The 21,945-nt window shown below is 42.2% G+C and overlaps 1 protein-coding gene across 6 annotated transcripts in view; it reads left to right on the forward strand.

Annotated features, from left to right (window-relative positions):
• The window catches only part of tnrc6ba (trinucleotide repeat containing adaptor 6Ba), a 110,819-nt gene that overhangs the window by 79,282 nt on the left and 9,592 nt on the right, over positions 1-21,945 (forward strand). For 4 of the 6 annotated variants that reach the window (XM_057826549.1, XM_057826551.1, XM_057826547.1 and 1 more), the window contains exons 4-19: positions 2,712-3,149; positions 3,231-6,002; positions 6,089-6,250; positions 6,317-6,513; positions 6,671-6,742; positions 8,890-9,090; positions 9,218-9,337; positions 9,486-9,614; positions 14,339-14,509; positions 14,584-14,691; positions 16,171-16,366; positions 17,092-17,259; positions 17,332-17,478; positions 17,699-17,842; positions 19,653-19,742; positions 19,813-20,016. In XM_057826549.1, the coding sequence (XP_057682532.1) occupies positions 2,712-3,149; positions 3,231-6,002; positions 6,089-6,250; positions 6,317-6,513; positions 6,671-6,742; positions 8,890-9,090; positions 9,218-9,337; positions 9,486-9,614; positions 14,339-14,509; positions 14,584-14,691; positions 16,171-16,366; positions 17,092-17,259; positions 17,332-17,478; positions 17,699-17,842; positions 19,653-19,742; positions 19,813-20,016 (5,319 nt within the window). The remainder of the gene's footprint in view (positions 1-2,711; positions 3,150-3,230; positions 6,003-6,088; positions 6,251-6,316; positions 6,514-6,670; positions 6,743-8,889; positions 9,091-9,217; positions 9,338-9,485; positions 9,615-14,338; positions 14,510-14,583; positions 14,692-16,170; positions 16,367-17,091; positions 17,260-17,331; positions 17,479-17,698; positions 17,843-19,652; positions 19,743-19,812; positions 20,017-21,945) is intronic. The other 2 variants (XM_057826552.1, XM_057826553.1) reach the window with 2 other exon arrangements.

The raw sequence follows: 21,945 nt of genomic DNA on the forward strand, positions 1-21,945 counted from the left end.
GAGTTGCCGCCATGTGATTGGCTGATTAGTGTTAACGAGCAGTTGGACAGGTGTACCTAAGAAAGTGGCCGGTGAGTGTATATTTACCTTTGAAAACATGAATGCTGGTAAAACTAGAAAAGTACTAGGCCTGTCACTATAGGTGGGAATCTTTGGGCACCTAACGATTCGATTACGATTCAGAGGCTACAATTCGATTATAAAGCGATTATTGATGCATCCCAGCTATTAGCTGCTTTTAATATTTCGTACATTAGTTACCAAAATTGTGCAAAAATCCTCTTAGGCTTAAATTGACTATTTCAGTATCTAGTTATCAGTTCCCAAGTCCCCATTCTTTATCAGCAACTTTAAACTACATTCAATTAATTTAATGTTGTGAATCAACCGTTAAAGTTGTTAAAATTGCTCCCGTTATTCCATAATTTCCCTTCTGTCTACTTTCGACATGTGAAAGTTTTAAAACTGTTTTAAAGATGAATTCAAGTCAAGATTTTGCCGATTTAGGAGTTTTTAGATAAAAAGTTAGATTCGCTTGGAAGATTGCAGAAAAATTTAGGAGATGTAAAAAAAAAGGTGTTCATGCTTGCAAAAATCTTTATTTTGGCTTGCCAAGATTGCTCTTTCAAAAAAACATTAAATATATAAGTCCATCAACGTACAGTAAGTGTTGTTGTGAGGCATATCAACCTATCTTCCCTTGCCTAACAGCATTTCCACCTGTAAACAAATGAATAAAAGAACTTGCACTCAACTCATGCTTTTTTTCGATGACATACAGTAATTGTGCCATCTGCACGTACGGTTTAGCAACAGGCTAGCAGTCACAGCAGCACAGTGGTTGTAGTAAATATTAAAGATAATCAGAGTTAAAATCATCATCATAATAACAATATCAAAGGTAATAAGTCGTTTCATGCGCAAGATTATAGTATGAAGTATTTTTTGAGCACCGGACACATACAAATGCAGGAGGAAGAACATACCTTCCATAACACGGCGACACGAGATGGCTTCCACGTCTGCCTTCATGAACATGTTGTCCTCCCCTGTCGTGATGATGTTAGATGAATGCGTTATTTCAAAATTGATGAGTAACTCCAGCTCCACCGTTGTTTTGGATGGAGAAATTCTAAAACGGAAGTTGCTTGCAGACATAAAGAAGTACCTTAGAAACCTGTCCATAAAAAAATGTACTTGGCCCTTAATTTTTTTTTTTTACAAAGTTCTTAACAAATCAAACACATATTCCCACAAAAAAAACTGCTAAACACACTTCTAAACTAAATAACAAATGTACAAACAAACATATTAGCTCAAACAAAAGCTTCCATTACGTTGGTTTTAACAGGGAGCAGCTGAATTCAGCCATGTTAGTTATGTCATATTCACTGTTGCCACTAGAGGGCAGTGTATCCACCCAAATCAAAACTAAATGCACAACTTTTATTTCAAAATAAATTAAAATACTTGAGCCTAGCCTCAAATGGTGTCAAAAATAAATATATGAGGATCTAAGTACAACAAAAGAAAACTTGGCTAATTTGCATGGCGAACGTCCGCTAGCCTAAATGCTATAAAATGCTAGCATTTTTTTAAACAATGCTCTAAACAAATCTTTCACATATTCCAAAATAATGGCTTAATATACCTTTTAACTAAAGTAGGATTGCATTGAAAAAACATTTAAGCTCAAACAAAATCTTGGTCTTAACAGGGAGCAGCTGGATTCAGCCATGTTAAATGAGGCAGACTAGAGGGCAGTGTATCCACCCTTATCAATAAAACTAAATGCAAGCACTTTCAAAACAAACCATTACAACGCCACTCAAATTACGAATACTCGAAGCAGCAAAATTGAATTAGAAGCTTTTTTTCTAATGAAATTACTCGAGATAATCGTTGCAGCACTAGAATGAATGAATGTTCCACCATCCCAGTTCAAATGGATTGGACGTCTACTAGGGATAAACTAAGAATGATTTCCTGATAATTGTTGTATCGCCGTATCGTGAGATCGTTATCGTGAGACTTGTATCTAGTGCTGCAACGATTAATCGATTAACTCGAGTATTCGATTTAAAAGAAAAAATTCAAATTAAATGTTGCTCTCTCGAGTATTCGTTTAATTAAATTGACATTGTAATGGTTTGTTTTGAAAGTGTTTGCATTTAGTTTTATTGATTTGGGTGGATACACTGCCCTCTAGTCTGCCTCATTTCACATGGCTGAATCCAGCTGTTAAGACCAGCATAAGCTAAGTTTCTGTTCGAGCTTATGTTTTTTTTAATTCGTAATTTAGTTTAAAGGTATTTTTAGCCATTTTTTTGTGGGAATATGTGTTTGAACTATTTAAGAGCATCGTAAAAAAAAACAACTGCATTTTATAGCCTTTAAACTAGCGGACTTTTGCTATGTAAGGTAGCCAATTGTTCTTTTGTTGTACATATATCCTCATTTATTTATTTTTTTATACCGTGAGACTCAGATAAGGTATTTTAATGTTTTATGATCCTTATCCGATTACTCGATTATTCGAACAAACTAGTTCATGGATTAATCGACTACTAAAATAATCGGTAGCTGCAGGCCTACTTGTATCGCAAATCGTATCGTTATGTAACCAGAGGTTCCCACCCCTAATATGTATGTGTGTGAAGCATTACCTTGTTGGTTATTCACTAGTTTCTTCTCCCTGCCTCGTCACTCAGTACTAGATTTGACCAAGCAGGCATCTGCCCATCCTCCTGCCACTCAGAGCATCTCTGCCTCCCCCAGCCCTGGACCCATCCCTTCTGCATCACCGTCTCCAGCCACTTCAGGCCCTGGCTGTGCTGCCGCCCAGTCACAGGGTGGTAACAATGCCAAGCGCCTCGCTGTGGCCAACGGACAGCCCGCCTCCGCCGCCAGTTCTTCCTCTGCCGCAGGCAGCGCAAGCGTTCCAGGAAACGGGAATACAAGTAGCGGAGGTGCGGGCCAGCAGCAACCTCGCTATATGCCGAGAGAAGTGCCACCGAGATTCCGCTGCCAGCAGGACCATAAAGTGCTACTGAAAAGGGGTCAGCCGCCACTGTCCTCCATGCTGCTGGGAGGGGGAGGCGGAGGAGGAGCAGGGGAAGGCCCCAATGCAAACACAGCTGCTGTCTCAGGTATGAAATACTCAAATTTTGGCTGGAAAATGGATCACTGTGTCAAATTCCCTTTTGTAATGATGTCTCGGATCCTTTTAGACTCTGGTGTGGCTACCTCCTCATCAGCTCTCACCTCATCATCCGTTGCTGCTTCGACCACTACTTCTAATTATGCAAATTCCATGTGGGGCACAAGCTTAGGCAGCCAGGCCTCCTCTCAGGGCAGGGAGAAGGTGATTGTAGATGGGAATGACCTGGAAGAGTGGCCCAGCATTGCTGGAAGTGATGGTGGAGGAGCCTCTTTCACTGTGGCTGGAGGGGGGAGCGGCGGAAGCAGCAGCACCAACAACGGGATGCCTGTGAATAGCACCAGTGCCTCTGGCAGCCAGTCCACTTCCTTGTTCTCTTTGCCCAATGAATGTACGCAGTCGTCCAGTAGTGTGGCGTGGGGGACGGCTGCCGCCCAGGGCCATGTTGGAGGAGGAAACGCAGTAGCTTCAGCTGGGCCTGTATTACAGCAGTCCTCCAAAGCCGCCACCGTGCCGGGAAGCCACGATGCCGGTGGCCTCGTCGATGGCAGCGGTGGGATTCCGGGTGCCAACTTTAATCCAAATGCCAACCCTTCGGCCTGGCCAGCCTTAGTGCAACAGGATGGGCCTGGTGTCGCAGGGGAAGGAGGCTCATCTTCCTTCCATCATCAGGGTCCCGCGGGGACTGTATCTGCCAACAATTCTGCTTCCGTAGGGCTAAAGGCTGGGCCGGTCGGGGTGCTAGGGGGTCACCAAGCTTTGTCTGTGAATCAATCAAGCACTCATCAGCACCAACTTCACCAAATGCAATCCAGAGACAGAGAGATGGGAGCGGGGAAGTGGGATAGTGAATCAGCGGGACCAAAAATTGCAGGAGAGGAAGGAGTCGCGGGAGGAACAGGAGGTGGCGGGGACCACAATCTTTCTTCCTCGTGGAGGGGCCAGCCCTCTTACCCTGCATCCAATTCCAAAATGGGTGCCTCAAGGACTGACGGATGGGAGGGCAGAGACGGTGGCGTGGGGGCATACAGAGCTGCTGAAGGGGATAACGGGTCCGCGGGTTGGGGTTATCCGGGGGCCTCTGGTGGGGTTAATACATGGGGTAGTGCTAAAACTGGAGCAAATGATAGTCAAACTGGGGTATCTCAGGGAGGGTGGGGGACATCCGGAGTAGGAGCGGAAAAAGGGGTGTCTAGTGTCGACTGGGGTGCGAGTTCGTCTGGAGCTAATCCCGGAGAAGTCACGGGAGGAGCCTGCAGTAGTAACAGCAGCAGTAGCGGATGCAGCACAGCTGGCAATCCACCTGTCACCTCAACTATTATGAACAGAGCTTGGGACAATCAGAAAGGAGAAGGAGAAACAGGGGAGTGGTGTGAGCACGGAGCACGTGGAGGATCTTTATCCAGTGGTGGCAATTCCAGATCCGAAAGGGAATATAACGGCAGTCGTCCCCGGCGTCAGCCACCTGATACTGAAGCTGCCTTACAGAACCTGCTCAGCCGTCCTGATCTCGATCCACGGGTACTCTCAAACACAGGCTGGGGCCAAACGCAGATTAGACAAAACACAGCTTGGGATCTTGATAATCAAGCGGAACACAATAAGAGTGCGAAACACTCAGCCTCTCTGGGAAATTCTTCTCAGTATTCCTCTGCACCCAGACTCCTGACCGGTGATTCTAACGGACCTGGGGTCCACCCTCCCTTGCTTTCATCTGCCGGCTCCTCTGGAGAGGGCTGGGAGACGAGCAGCAGCAGCAGTAGCAGTGGTGGAGCCTCTTTAACCGGTAGAGCCCCACCTCCGTCAGGCCCCAATATGAGTAATCTTGGCGTCTCACAATCTGCTCCCGTGGTCACAGGAGGTACCGGCGGTGGGTCGGGACCGCTAGGACATAACCAGCCAGGGAAAGCCACTGGCTGGGGTACGGGAGGAATGGGTGCTGTGGATAATCAGGAGACCAAAGGGTGGGGCAATGAAGAATGGAGAACCAATAGAGGAAACGGGAGTGGTTGGGGCGGTTTGGGGCAACAAGGTAACCCAAGCTGGGGAGGAAATGACGAGAGGGGAGCTGGGTGGAAAGAAATGGGTGGGGAAGGGCGAGGAAGTGGGTGGGGCTCAGGGCAGAAGGTTGGGACAGGTAGGGACTGGGGCGAGCAGGATTCCAAATCTAATAGCAGCGGGGGTTGGGAAGGCGAATCGAAGAGCGGAGGGAGGAACTCAGGTGGGGATTCGGGCGCGGGCGGTTGGGGAAGCTGGGACGACGAAACTCCACGGAGAACATGGGGCGCGGGAGGGAGCGGAGCGGTCGGAGTTCCTGGCTCCAAAGCCCATCAAAGCTGGAGCGGAGGAAATAAAATGCATCAGATGCCAAACAGCCAGTCAGGCTCAATCACAGGCCTACAGGCACAACTGCAACAGCAACAATCACAACCCCGTAATCAGCCTCCACAGCTGCAACAAGCATTGGACCAAGGGGCTATGCAAGGGGGCACTGGGAGAAAAGCAATCTCCCAAACCCAGAACCAAAGCTCAGGCTGGACCTCGGGGCCCATCCCGGCATGTCACGGAAGTGGATCCGAACCCAGCGGTTGGGAGGAACCCTCCCCGCAGTCTTTAAGCAGGAAAAATGAAATAGACGACGGAACATCAGCGTGGGGAGACCCGACACATTACAACTACAAGCCAGTTAATCTGTGGGACAAGAACAGCAACCCCGCTGGTCAGACTCCACAACAACAGGGACCTTCACCTCCGACACAGCAGCTAAACAGACCTGCTGCGGGACCTCCGGGTAGCAGGGACTTCAACACTGCACACGGACAAGGAAAGGCCACAACAATTGGTGAGACGCTAGCAACTTGTGAAAGTCTGAAGCTAATCACTACTGCTATTTTAGTACTACAAATAATTTCCTGTGTGTGTTTGCAGGTTCTTCAGGTTGGGGTGGTACGCCTCCAGCGAGTCCCACAGTAGATAATGGCACAGCTGCGTGGGGAAAACCTACAGATGCACCTTCTGGCTGGGGGGAACCTGATGACGCCGTGGGAAAAACAGGATGGGGAAACCCGCCTCCCAATTCCCTCAAATCTGGTTAGATTACATTATAAAGACAAAATTGTGATGACAATACTGACTGACAGATGAACTCCTCAACAGGCTCAAAGTCTATGCAGGACAGCTGGGGGGACAAAGATGGCTCTGTGACAGCGTCACGTCACTCGAGCTGGGAGGAAGAGGAGGAGGGCGGGAGCATGTGGAACAGCGCCGGCTCCCAGGGTAGCGGGTCGTCTTGGGGACAGGGTAGCACTGGTGGCTGGGGACAGAGCCACAATGTCAAGAAGGCTAGCAACAAGGTTGGTTACCTGGATGGAACATTTAATGGCTGTTGAGTGACTGTCTTGAATTAATAAATCAGTTCAATCAGTTGTACTTTGGAAACAGAAGCACACATAAAAATATCTCAGGGCATATAGTTATCAAGCTTACCAAATTAAACTCCATCTTGCTCAGGGCCCGCTCAAGGTTGGTGGAGATTCCTGGATGAACCCAATCAACCGACAATTTTCAAATATGGGGCTTCTGGTAAGTCATGCATTCGTACAAACATTCAGTCGAACCTTGACTTGCCTGTACCGGAACTTTTGCATGTTGGGTGGATATATGTTGTATAAAAATTAATTTTTTGGAGGGGAATTTTTTTTTTTTTTTTTTTTTTTTTTTTTTTTTTTTTTTTTTTTAGCAAGATCACCAGCACTAGTTTAAGGCCATGTCTACACTTAGCAGGGTATTTGACAAAAATAACTTTCTATGGTTTGGCCTGTCATCGACACGAACACTAACATTTTGGGCATTGAAAATGTGGGTTCCTAAAAACTCTGTCCAAAGTGAAGATGTGTGAACTGTGCGTTTGTAGTGCCATAATGTGGACACTGATAACAGCAGATTTATCTGTGGAAACTTTGTTCCTATGTCACACATGAGACCAATCTTTACATTTGGAGTAAAATAGATACCTTCGCAGTGGGTACAGATCTAATTAGGTGCTTTTTGCCTCCATTTTTTTACAAACTCAGGATGGTGATCCATCCATCCATCATCTACCGTTTAATTGGGTTGGGTCGCGGGGGCAGCAGCTTTAGCAGGGAAGCCCAGACTTCCCTTCCCCAGCCACTTCAACCAGCTCCTCTGAAGGGTTCCCAAGGCGTTCCCAGGCCAGCTGGGAGACAGTTTCTCCTGCATGTCCTGGGTAATCCGACACAGATGCCCGAGCCGCCTCAACTGGCTACTTCAATGCGGAGGAGTAGCGTCCATAATGCTTGCAGTTGTGGAGCTAATGCGAATGCTACGCTAATGCTAGGAGTTGCATTTGGCGTCTGATATCTCAGCACAGACCTTTAAAGGCTAAAGCGACATTGCATGTTCTTTCTTGTCAAGATAAGAAAGCAAATCTTAGTGTTTCCAAACAAGCAAGACGGCGTGCAGCCTAGCTTGAGATACATCCTAAGAGTGAGGCGCAGAACATCTCACATGATTGACGCAACCCAAACACTGCTACGATGCAAGCTGATGTACTCCACGTGCAATCTAAAAATGTCACGCATAGTGAGCATACGGCAGAAAAATTTGTCGCATTTTCGTCTCGTTATGTCCTACACCCCCAAGCCACGTTTTTAGCTTGTCATCTTGACGTCAGCATCCTAAAAAAAATGTTAGTCGACAAAACATTTTCGTTATCGTCCTTGTTGACAAAAACAACACTGCTCAAAACTATATACAGGTAGTTCTCGGGTTACGACGTACTCGATTTTTACTTTACGATGCTGGAGTTTGCCATTTTGTTTGTTTTTCTTTATTTCATGTGGTTTGTCCTCACCAAACATGAAGTTGTTCAGCTCGACAGACAGCACTTTTGACAATTTGTAAAGCAGTAACACACATATGAACACTTCAAAACGACATGCATCTTAACAATAAAACACTTGACACAATAGAATTGGTGTTCAAACGTCCATCTAGTCTGATCAATATGTAAATTTAGTAAATTAGCCTAGCTTCAATGCTAAGAATGCTAAAGTATTTTTACAATTCTCGTTGCAAATTGCTCAAACACAACTCCACAAACTGTACCCCTAAACTTCCAAATGCTTACACAAACATATATTAGCTGAAACGACTTACAGCCAAACCAGAGCACAGCTGTCCTCTATCCATTTCAGACAAGCGTCACAAGGCAACAGTCCATGGGTGTCCAAACCTGTCCTCAAGGATCGCTGTGGGTCCTGGTTTTTGTGCATACCAATCGAGCACAGACAGTTCAACCAATTAAGTTTGTGCTAAAACAAGCAGCACCTGACTGCAATCAACTGATTACACTTGTGAGACACCAGATTGGTGAAAGGTTGTCCTCATGATGGGTTTGAACAAAAACCCACACCCACTGCGGGCCTCTGTGGAATAGTTTGGACACCACTGGTCTAGCCAGACCAAACACTGCCACCAGAGGGCAGTGTATCCATCATTAAACAAAATACAACACTTTTGGACTCTTTGGATCGTTATTTTGAGATTTAGGGGCATTTAAGGGGTTCATTCCGATTTATGCAGAAATTCGGGTTACATCGCCAGCGTAGGAACGGAACTCGTTCGTAACCTGTACAAGACACAGATGAACATTCCTGCGAAGGTGATTTTAACGTTTATGTTATGATTTATCCTTTTCTTTTGGACAGAATGATGATCAGACCGGACCAAACATCGACCTGGCATCAGGCGCTCTCCAGGAGAAAAAAGTAGATATGGAGAAACGAGCCATGGGAATGATGGATTACAACGGAGACATGAGGAAAGGAAGAGGGGGAGGCGGCATGGCTTATCGTTCACCCGTTTCCAAAGAGGCAGCACCTGGGGATACTGTTTCTTTTTATGACAAGGTATGTGTTTATAGCTCCACTAATAAGACACATTCTTTACTCTGTGTCTTTTCTGCCTCGTGTGATGGTACCCCTTTTCCTTCATTTCCTCCTGTTCCCTTGTACGAATGTGTTCTCACTCGGGCAGACCTTGCTCTTGAACAATCAGGATGGGTACCTTGGGGAGGACGCTCCTTGCTCTTTGTTCTCACCACCCACTGCCTTCAAGCCCCATTCCCTCTTCAATCACACTATCCCCTTTAGACAAGTAAGATAACTCCTCTTGTATCTGTCCTCCCATCATTGAATCATGTTCTGTGTAGTTTTCTGTGCTCACGACGTCATTTGTCTCTCAAAAAATGGTTTGATATTCTTGTTCTTTTTCATCTAATGTAATTGTTGAAATCGGGCGACAGGGTGGCCACAGTCTCCTTGGCAGTAGTGGAGGGATGTCTCAGCCCAGACACCAGCCAACCAATGTTCCACCCGTGAACCAGTCCCCAGGGATACGAGCACAAGTGCCTCATCAGTTCCTGTCACAGCAGGTGCTTTTATTTCTCTTGTTTTTCTGTCGATCAGATGCCTTCAAAACCCAAAGCTCCTCACATTATGGTACCTCGGAAGGGTCACAAGTAGAGGTGTGCATCGGCACTGCCCTCCCGATTCGATTCGATTACGATTCGGAGGGCTTCGATTCGATTCAGAGGGTCACGATTCGGTTCGATTCGGCAATGCATCACGATGCATTAAAGCCTGGGATGTATTAAAATTCTAAAGCAAAGCATTTTTTGTGAATCATGAGGCAACACAAGGTCAGACATTAAACAACTTTTTATTGGCTCTTGTGTCACTCCTGGTTGAAGTCAAATGAAAATACTTTCAGATATATATATTTAAAAAAAACATCACAGCATTTAATTAGTGCTAGACCAGGGCTTTCTCTTTTTTTACACACAGTAGCAGCCTTTCACACAGTGCAACATCTGAACTCCTGTGCAAAATCAGTAATAAGTCACTGTATTTTAGTCACAACGACCCATCAATAAAAATATTCAAGTAAATATTAAAGAAAACGACAAAGAAAATATTGTAGTACAGCAGCATCTTTATCGCAATATCAATCCAGGGATCTGTTCAGTTGCAAACAAAACATCAACTAAATTGCAATGTAGAACAAAAGTAAAATATAGGCCTAGCCCACTAAATATGTGCAATAGAGGTTAGATCGGGCCTAAAAAATCCAGCACTGTCCGCACGGCCCACTTTTTTTTTTTTTTTTTTTTTTTTTTTTGAGTGACGTGGAAAAAAAACTCAGCAGCAGCAATTTTTCATTTCTTCGAGTTGGCAGAAAAAAACGCAAGTTTTCTTAATGTTTAAATAGTCTACATATTTTTATGATCATTATAAAAGCATTTACACGAACGAAATAACACTGGGAAAGTTTAATATAAAAAAAAAAAAACCTTGGGTTTTGCAGACAGAGGAGAAGATTCTAAATGATCACATTTCTGTTGCCTTTGTGTGCATAAATAAAAGTGTCCTTCGTAACGAATTCTCAGTTGGCAGAAAAAAAACGCAAGTTTTCTTAATGTTTAAATAGTCAACATATTTTTCTGATCATTATTAAAGCATTTACACAACAAAATTACGCTGGGGAAGTTTGATATTAAAAAAAACAAAAAAAACATGCGGGCCACGGCGTTCATGTGCGTGCACAAGCAAATGCACAATACAGAGAGCCTGCTCTCGGTTTTATCCTTTTTTTTTTTTTTTTTTTTTTTTTTTTTTTTTAATAATTTATTAGTCCGGCGTGGCGGCCCTACCCGACCGGGCCCAAAATGTTAATCGGGTTCGGGCGCAAGATCTAACCTCTAAGATATAGGACATAACATAACAATGGCTGAAGCGGAAAAAGAGGGAGCGAGAAAGATTATTGATGCACGTAAGACATTGAAAGCAGATATCTGGAGACATTTTGGCTTCTACGAGGTTTGTGGGAAACTTGACCAGAGTTATGCGTGTGTAAAAAATGAAACATGAGAATAATACAAATGGGGAAACCAAATCCATTGCATAACCGGAATTTCTTATATATTTTAAAATGCGCTGAATCGATTCGGCTTGTTGCCCGCATCGAATCGAATCGTCCATGCCCCACATCGGGATGCATCGCCGCATCGATTATTGTTGACACCACTAGTCACAAGTGCGCCCAAATTGTTTTTCTATTTTTTTTTACTGCATAGTTGGCGGCCATCTTGGGTAGGCTGACATGCAACCAATGTCTGTATCTGTGCAGCACTACTTTTTATCTGGTTATGATGGCAGTGCTTTGAGAGCTAAATACTTTTTCGAGGCGATACAGCGGTAGCTCTTGATACGAAAGCTTAGGTACACGAAAATTTCCTTCTACGAAAAATTTTTCGAAGCCTTTTCCACGATTAATGATTCATCATATGAAAGATAATACAGATTGTAAGAGATATTTCCCGCGCGCCGCAATTTAGTATTGCAACTACGTTTGACTATAAATGTAAACAAATGAAATATACACAGCACAATGTGGTAGATTTGTCTTTATTATTTAATCAAAAAAGTTGCTTCAATCAAAAAAAAAGTTTGAATGCCAAAATAAATTTGAGACTCAAAATATAAACATTTGTAAACTATTTTTCTCTGATTTAATTATTTTTATTATTATTATTATTTTTTTTTTTTTTAAATTAAAACTTTTTTGATTGAAGTAATATTTTGTGCTTGGGCCACATTTTTGCCTGGACATTTGTGTCTTTATAATTCAATAAAAAAAAAAGAAGTTGCTTGAAACAAAATATTTTCAAAAGAATATCTTCAATCAAAACACTTTTTTTTTCCAATCATAGAAAAAGTTTTTCAATGTGAAAAAATATTTGAGACCGCAAAATTTGCATTTGAACATTTAATTTTTCATTGAAAATGGTTTCTTTGATTGAAGCATCTGTTCTTGTGTTTGGGCCATATTATGGGTAGGACATTTGTGTCTAAATCAATGCCCCAAAAAGTTGCTTCAATCAAAAAAAATGTTTTCAATCAAAGAAAAAATCATTTGCAAAAATAAAATTACCCTCGCCTAAAAATAAATATTTTTAAATATTACTTTTATTTGAATTTTTTTTTTTTAAGTGCAAAAAGTTTTGAACGCACTTTTTTTTTTTTAAGTGCGAAAACTCTTGAACGCACTTTTTTTCGATTGAATCATTTTGACACAAATGTTGCACTTCGGTATTGGTCAGACATGTTTGAGTGACAAGTGGCTACACCAATGGCGTATTTCTGAAAAGTATGAAGAAGCAAGAATCTTGCCGGCCTGAGAGCCGAAAATAGTGCGCTTCAGGCGTACGACAGGCTCGATGCCGCTTGATTTGACCCCCCCACCCCTGCTTCACGCAGACCGCGCGCTCGCTGGCCTGACAGCTGGCTATCGGGGTCCCACCGGAGTGCCGCAACGCAGAAGTGACTGGCGGCCAGCCTCCACGTTGGGGCAAAGGTGTACAGAAATTACCTGGTCAACATTAGCAATATTTAATATTTAAGCTAGCAGACGTTTGCTATGCAAGTTAGCCAATTGTTGTAAACATTAGCATTATACAGCATTTAAACTAGCGCACTTTTGCTATGCAAGTTAGCCAATTGTTGTAAACCTTAGGATTATATAACGTTTAAGCTAGCGGACTTTTGCTATGCAAGTTAGCCAGTTGCAACATTTCAGCAATTGTCTAACTTGCATAGCAAAAGTCCGCTAGCTTAAATGCTATATAGTCCTAATATGTACCAGATAGTAGTGCACACCAGATTGCTTTAATTCTATTTCTGTCAATGTCCCTTCAGGGATTCCGTATCGTACAAAATAGGGCTCTGCATTTAACCTTCACCGAACCCCTGGGGTTCAATCGAACCCCAGTTACCGTATTTTTCGGACTATAAGTCGCGGTTTTTTTTTCATATTTTGGCTGGGGGTGCGACTTATACTCAGGAGCGACTTATGTGTGGAATTATTAACACATGATATAATTTCACATGTTATTTTGCTGTTTTGCAGTGACACTGATGGTTTTGTAAAGTTGTTAGCATGTTCTTATGCTATAGTTATCTGAATAACTCTTTATAGCTATGGCCATGTTCGCGTTTTGCCTTTGGCAGTGTATGTTCAATTGTATTATTGACTTTATCTTGAAATGGATGCATTTAGTTTGTGGCGCTTTCACGCCCACGTGAGGGCGCACTCGCACTTGTTTACGTGACACGCCAGAAGAAGACGGACAGCTACGTAGCTCTGAGTGAGTGAGTGGGCGAGTTAGCTAGAGAGAATAGACGGATGCGAACCTACTTCCATTGTTTATGCTTTGAAATCATCTCTACAGAGGCAACGCCTGCGTGTATCATCTTTTCTGTTGTTGTTGTGTATTTTCCACCCGCGATCGGACACTTAGAGCCAGTTGTGTGGTTGTTTGAACGATGTGCTAATGATAGCGAACGCACGCTAACCCGTTACTTATTACTAATAGTACCTAATTATCATTTATTTACGTTGATGCGAACCTGTTTTCTATCGAGGACCAAATTGATTCAGCAAATTATACGGACGTCCAGCATTGTCTTTTGCGAGTTCGCTGTATAGCCAGGACAGGCCGTAGCGTAGGACAGTATATTCACATTTCGTTGTTCATGCACTGTACACTGTACATTTATTTAGCATGTTGTTCTCTATTGTATTTTTATATTAAATTGCCTTTCAAGATGACATGTCCTTTCTATGTGTTGGATTTTATCAAGTAAATTTCCCCCCAAAATTCGACTTATACTCCAGTGCGACTTGTATATGTTTTTTTTATCTTCGTTGGGCATTTTATGGCTGGATCGACTTATACTCAGGAGCGACTTGTAGTCCGAAAAATACGGTAATAACCACTGGACCAAAATATGACGACGACTAATAAGTCTTATCGTCCAAGAGACTAAGACCAAGACGAAAATGAAAAGGGCTGCCAAAAACACTGTCTGGAACTAATTGATTTTGTATCTCTTCATGTGATGTAAAGCACTTTGAATTGCCTTGTGTTGAATTGTGCTATATAAATAAATTTGCCTTGCCTTGCCTTGCCTTGAGTTTACTTGAGTGTATTCGTTTTTCCCCCGTCCAATTTTTGGTCGCGCCAGTCGCACACATCCGACACACTTTGAGCGGTTGGAAGCGTGTTTGTCATTGTGTTTTTTTCCCCCCTTCCCTTAGGTGCCAGGCTCCATGCTGAAGCAGATGCCCCCTCCCAGCGGGAGCGTGGGGGGTGTTGGTAATGTTGGAGGAGTGGCGGGAGTCGGCGGCGGTGTGTTCCCTCCGCAGCTATCCCCCCAGCATATTGCCATGCTCAGCAGCATTTACCCACCGCACATCCAGTTTCAATTGGTGAGAACCTGTAAAAATGGAGGACATAGTGTAGTAGTGCGGTGGTTTTAAAATCTGCGTCATCTATGTGTTAGGCTTGTCAGCTCCTCCTCCAGCAGCAACAGCAGCAGCCTCAACAGCAGCTGCTGCAAAACCAGAGGAAGTTCACGCCGAATGTGCGGCAGCAAGCTGACCCTCAACAGGTACGCGAGCAGACAAATACTGTTTAACCCTTTAACGCCTAAGCAGATTTTGGCCGAATTTGCATGCATTTGATGTTGCCTTTATATTTCAAAGACAAAATTGTTTACAATGGCCAAGTTGGGTCCCTTTTTACAGGACACCTTGAACTTCATGTCCAAACTGTTGTTTTCTTCACTGACCAATTATAATCGACATTTTGGACCCAAAAAGACAAAAAAAATCCCAAAATCTTTTTTCAAAATTTGTAATATTGATGTCCCATTGACAACCAAACATGCTCGACCAACCATTTTGAAGCTTGATAATATTTATTCAACTTGTTAGGATAAACATTCACTAGAAAAAAATAACATTGAATAGTTTTATGTTTGACAATTCAACACAAACAGCAGGTATGGTCATAGTCGTTTTTGGCCTTTACACATACGATGGTCAAAACAGGTTTTATACAGTGCAAAATTGTGAGAAAAAAACAACTAACACAAAAAGGGTTTGGAGGATATCTCTTTGTGAAGGTAGGTGTTGTACCCATCGCCTTATCCAAATTTAATACGTACATGCAATCAAGCTTCTCAAACACACATCTACATAAAAATTGAAAAGATTATAGTGAAGAAAAAAATATATCTAACATTAAAAAAGTATTTTAAAGAAATATTGACAAGTAGTTCAGTTCAATTCTAATTTTTAGGCATGCGACCCAATAGTTTTTTTTTTTTTTTTGCGCACTCAATAAAGCTTCTTCTTGAACAGGTCACAGAGCTGCGTCACACACAACGTCACACAGCCTACTCTTTCGCCATTTGCGCGCTGCTGTCACTTCTACTCGCCGAGACGCCGACTCATCCAAAGAAAACAACGACAAATACTGCTCATCTTCTTCCTTGAGTTGATGAAATAATGCATTAGCTTGCGCTAAATGTAGTTTTAGATTCATTCTCCACGTTTCAAGGTCGCTCGCTCAAACCAACCGGCCGTTGCTTGCTTGGCATGCCTTTCTTTCATTTGTTGGCGCCTCGCTCGGAAATGTATTAAAGATGATCACATTCGGTTCGTCCTTCTTGACATCACAATGGCTCTTGGGATATGTAGTCTTTTGGGCTGCTTTCGGTTTTGATAAAGGACAAGAAATGATAGAAATATGGAGATACATGGTCCATGCAGTGTTGTAATGCATATTTCTGAGTGCAACAAAACTATGACATTCAAATGACATTATCTCCCGTTTTTCTTGGTCGATTGACTTCAAATAAAAACTGGTGTGGACATCAACTTCCGCACTTTCAAATGAGACCAACCAGCGGCACGTGGGTGACGTAATTACAGCGTGACGAAGCTTCAAAGACGATATGCGTAAACGCGTCGCTGCCGACACGTTCGGTGTTAAAGGGTTAATGACTGTGTTATAGCTTTCTTCTTACCTTGACCTACACTGCCACTGAGAACTCAATTATCTTGTTTTTGGTGCGCCTTGGCAGTTGGCCAGGATCATGGCCATACTCCAGCAACAACGGCAGCAACAGCAAGTCGGGAGTTTGGGTGGAAACATCAAACTCTCCCCCTCCCACCATGGAGGAAGTGGTGCCAAATTACATGGGGCGGACTCCCTGCCCCACCATGGCCTGGCGGGATCTGTGGCTGACCTGCACCAGAAAACGCTTGGACCCTACTCTAGTAAGCTTGTGCATATGTGCATGCATTCATGATGTTTACGTCTTAGGCATTTGCGCATTCTCTCAGGAGGACTCTGTCCCTCATTTTTGGCTAAGAACCAACCATGTTTGCTGTGTTCTTATTTTAGGCTCAGGAAAAAAAATTATTGGTTTGGCGCCACCTCGTGTCATTTGGGTGATAAGGATCTGTTAAAGTTAAATACAGTGGTGCCTCAACATATGATCGCTTCGTAAATGAATGGCTTCTGGTTTTTGAAATGTAAATAAACCAATCTATTGTGATAAAACAACAAAATTGCAGTAACTCCATTAACCATCAAAGTGAAGTCTAACTGTAACTGTAGTCTTGAAACAAATCTGAATAAGGAAAAACATTGCATTAAAATAATGAGAGTAGCTGAGATCTATCATGACAGAACATCGCTTCAATGATATCTGGCGCCATCTAGCGTCGTGAATGGTTATACTGTCTAGTAAACTGCAAAAACACAGTCTTCTATTCGGACCAATACGGTATATGACTTTAAAAAAAAAAACAACAAAAACATTTTAAAACCCTGATTATTCACACCAGATTCCAATCCTCTGAAAACCACGTGATCAGGGTAAAAACTCGACGTCAATGCGATTTAGGTTAATCGTTCAGCTCTAGTTCACCACATTCATATTTTGGCTTGGTTTTAGTAATGAAAAACAATAATATAATGCTATTGCCTCGATCTGCAGGCTTTAGTTCTGGTATGAACCTCACAGGTCTGGACCTGGGTGGCTCCGCGGTCGGGGCGCCTGGCACTATCAAGGACATGGGAGGTCAACAATCTCGCTTCAAATGGATGATGGAGGGGCACTCCTCCCCAGACACATCATCACCTGAAAATGCATTCCACAAAAATGGTAAAATTTTGTTTTCATTATGAAGCTTAGGCAGTTGTAATTTGCATGGTTATGATAAAAACTATCGTCCAGGTCCAGTCACCCCCATGAAGATGCCGGGGGGCACCCCCTACTCACAGTACGATATGATTGTCGGAGACGCACAAGGCAGCACCAATTGGCATCGCACTCCTGGCAAGATGAGTACCAAGCCCAGCACCACGCCCAGTTGGCCCCCAGGTAAGAATTATGCAATCCTGTTTGCACTAATGACTTGACATAAGTGGCCTCATATAAATTTAAAATGAGACATTATACAATTTTCCTACTAATTGTGAAAGAATTCCCTGGTGTATTAATTACTGTCAAAATACCCCAAGAATTACATCACGATTGGCAACCTCTATTCATTCTTAATAAGTTATTCAACATGTCATATTTTCTTCCTGGGCTCCCTCAGAGTTCCAGCCTGGCGTTCCCTGGAAAGGAATCGATCGGGTTGACCCCGAATCGGATCCTTACATGACGCCAGGGAGCATGATGGGAAACACCGCCTCTCCAGGCCTCAATGACACTGAGCACCAGTTGTTACAAGACAATACCGGTTAGTACTATTCAGTGTTGTTTTCGTCAACGATGAGGATAACGAAAATATTATTTTTGACGATGAGCTAAAAACGTGTCTTGGGAGACTAAAATACCACGAAACCGATGCCAATTTTTGTCTGACAAGACGACAACAAGATGAAAATTCACAATAGTTTCCGTCAAAAGTTCACAATGTGTGACATTTTCTTATTGTATGTGTAGTTAGCACGCATCTTAGCAGTGTTTGGTCGTGTCACTTATGTGACGTGCTGCGCCACACGCTTACTCACCGGGGGGTGAATAAGCGTGTGACCTCTCCAGGGTTCAGACTTGTGAAAAGTCTTTATTTTTTTTGTTGCTGACATACACCTTCACAGTTAAATCTGTTAAAATAATGTAACGAGCTGGTTTGCTAATGGAAAATACAACGGAAGATAAAAGGTGTAGGTTGTAGTAAATTGCATTTTCTAATTCAGAAAGAAGTACTCTAATTTTTAAAATATGTTGCCGTGTCGCGAAGGTTGAACAAAACAATTGAACACACACATACAGGTATACTTCATTACATATGGACGTAAAACGGTCTCGATTCTTGGTTAAAGCAAAACACCGTGCCGTTAGCATTTATTTTACATAAATATTGCGAACTATAATGCTAGTCAGTAAGCAAATTGGCGGGCGCCATTTGTAAACACTTTTTCCGTTGGAAATTCGTGTGAATAAACGCTTAAATCCCTGAATTCTTGATAGATATGGACGTAAAACATCTTGATTCTTAGTTAAAGCAAAAAATAAATAATTTATTTTACATAAATACTGCGAACTATGATGCTAGTCAGTAAGCAAATTAGCGGCCGCCATATATAAACAGAGGGTTTTCTGTTGAAAATTCTTGGGAATAAATGCTTAAATCCCTAAATTCTTTCTAGATATGGCTGTAAAACAGTCTCAATACTTGGTTAAAAGCAAAAAAAATGCAGTGAGCATTTATTTTACGTAAATATCGCGAACAACGATGCTAGTCAGTAAGCAAATTAGCGGCAGCCATATGTTAACAAAGAGCTTTTTGCGTTGAAAATTCTTGTGAATAAATGCTTAAATCCCTAAATTCTTTATAGATATGGACGTAAAACAGTCTTGATTCTTGGTTAAAAGCAACAACAAAAAAAGTGCAGTTAGCATTTATTTTACGTAAATATTGCGAACTATGATGCTAGTCGGTAAGCAAATTAGCGGCCGCCATATGTATGTAGAGCTTTTTGCGTTGAAAATTCTTGTGAATAAATGCTTAAATCCCTAAATTCTTTCTAGATATAGATGTAAAACAGTCTCAATTCTTGGTGAAAAGATATGTAAACAAAGAGCTTTTTCTGTTGAAAATTCTTGTGAATAAATGCCTAAATCCCTGAATTCTTGATTTTAAAAAAAGTCTCGATTGTTGGTTAAAAGCAAAAAAAAAAAAATGCAATTAGCAGTTATTTTATGTAAATTTTACAAATGCTTTAACGGCTAATTTCTCCCATTGATTTTTTTCACAGCGTTTCAAAATGCATGCATGCATGGTACGAAAAATATAATAATTACCTTGAATCCTTGAACAAATCACTCCTGAGACTGTCCTTCCTGTTTGTATGCGGTACAGCTTTCATACTTTTTCAACTGAAATCCGGCATTAGATCGCTGCATGTTACCGACTGCTAATAAATGAAGATGAGTGTGGGACGTTCCCCTTTGGGAAGGCATGACGCAGTGAATGGTGAATGTGTCATGCCAATACATTATGAAGTCTATGACACATGTCTAACATCAGCCATCTTTTGTTGCAGATTCCATCCCTCCCCTCAACACCTTACTGCCTTCACCGGGTGCCTGGCCCTACAGTGCCTCAGATCCCCTTAACAACGCACATAACTCAGGTAAACACGCAGACTCTGACTGAAAGTCTTAAATGGAGTCTTAAGCGACTTCTGTTTCCCTTTTCAATAGCAAAGTACACAGACTATAAGACTGGATGGCCCCCCGAGCCCATTGGACACAAGTCTTGGAAAGCCAGTCGCGGTAGCAACCAGGCGCAGCTGTCCCGCCCACCTCCGGGCTTAGCCAGTCAGAAACAGATATCGCCTACGCCGTGGTCTGGCGGTGCCCCCCGACTCACCGGCAGAGGGTGGAGCAGTGGCTCAGGCACCGCTGGTAAGATCCATAATCTTTTTGTATTTTACTACACAGACACCAGCAATTTGAAATAGTTACAGGTAGTCCATGGGTTACGACGTACTCGACTTAAGCAATTTCGACTTCACGACACCGGAGTCTCGTCCGCCATTTTGTCTCCAGTCGTTTTTTTTTTTTTTTTTAAGTTGCAAAAACAGTACCTTATTGTACCTCTCGGTGTCTTATTTTTTACTTTATTAATATGAAGTGTTCTGTCCTCACTAAAGGTGAAGTTTTTCAGCTTTACAGACGGCAAACAAGGCAATTGTGCGTTTTGAAGCTTTTGACCTTCAATTTTGACAATTTGTAAAGCCGTAAGACATACGTATGTACACCTATGTTCAAAACGATACGCATTTTAACAATAAAACAGTTGACACAAAACAATTGGTGTTAGAACATCCATCGAGTCTGATCAATATGTAAATTTAGTAGATTAAATTAGCCAAATTTGTAGGTCTGCAGCTATCGAATATTTTAGTGGTCGATTAATCGATGGACTTGTTAGTTCGAATAATCGAGTAATCGGATAAGGAACATGAAAAGTTAAAATACCTGAGCTGAGCCTCAAACGGTATGAACATTTTTAAAAAAATAAATATCTATGTACAACAAAAGAACAATTGGCTAACTTACATTGAAAAAGTTCGTGAGCTTAAATGCTATAAAATGCTAAAGTTTTTTTACAATGCTCTTAAAAAATGGTTGAGACACATATTCCCACAAAAAACGACTAAATATACCTATAAACTAAATTATGAATGCATTAAAAAACATTAGCTCAAACAAAAACTTGGCTTACGTTGGTCTTAACAGGGAGTAGTTGGATTCAGCCATGTGAAAAAAGGCTGACCAGAGGGCAATGTATCCACCCTAATCAATAAAACTAAATGCAAACACGTTCAGAATAAACCATTACAACGCCACTTTAGTTAAACGAATACTCGAAGCAACAAAATTGAATTCGAATATTTTTTTCTAATCGAATACTCGAGTCAATCAATTAATCGTTGCAGCACTACTAATTTGCCTCACAAAAGTTCGCCAGCTTAAATGCTACAAATGCTAACGTATTTACAATTCTCATCACAAATTGCTCACACGTAACTCCACAAACTGTAGCTGTAAACCTAATTACAAATCCATACACGAACAAATATTAGCTGAAACAACTTACAGCCTAATGTGGGCCAAACCAGAGCGCAGCTATCCTTTAGCCCGGTGGTCTGCGCCGCGTGCGGCTCTTTACCGCTGCCCTAGTGGCTCCCTGGAGCTTTTTCAAAGATTTTTGAAAATGGAACAATATTGGGGGGTATATTTTTTTGTTTTAATATGGTTTCTGTAGAAGGACAAACATGACCCAAACGTTCTTTCAGTTCAATAATATTGTAATGAAGTCAAACTTGAGGTGGCATCGTACAACAGAGCAGTCAGATGGTGCGTCATTCTCTATCGCCGGGGTCCCTAAACTATGGCCCGCGGGCTGGATACGGCCCGCCTCCACATTTGGTCCAGCCCCCTGAACAATACCAGAGAGCATTTTTATTTATTTTTTAAATTTATTTATTTATTTTTCTTCCAATAGTGTTATTTCCTGGCTTTTTTCTGTGTCTGTGAAGAATTATTTGGTTATTATCTATTTGATTAATAGTGTTATTAATATTTATTATATTATATCATAATTTTATTTACTTTTGTTCCGTCAAGAATCCAGAAAGGGTTATTTGATTGTGGCTTTCTGATAAACAATAAATTTCTACATTTAGGCACTCCTGCAATCGTCACACTTTTTCTGTTACAAACTGACCCCCGGCCCCTCATCAGAGAAGGGAAAAGTTATGTGGCCTTCACAGGAAAAAGTTTGGGGACCCCTGCTCTATAGGATCCACTGCGGGGAAAATAAACATT

The sequence above is a fragment of the Corythoichthys intestinalis genome, chromosome 21 (genome assembly GCF_030265065.1).
Source record: "Corythoichthys intestinalis isolate RoL2023-P3 chromosome 21, ASM3026506v1, whole genome shotgun sequence".
NCBI lineage: Eukaryota > Metazoa > Chordata > Actinopteri > Syngnathiformes > Syngnathidae > Corythoichthys > Corythoichthys intestinalis.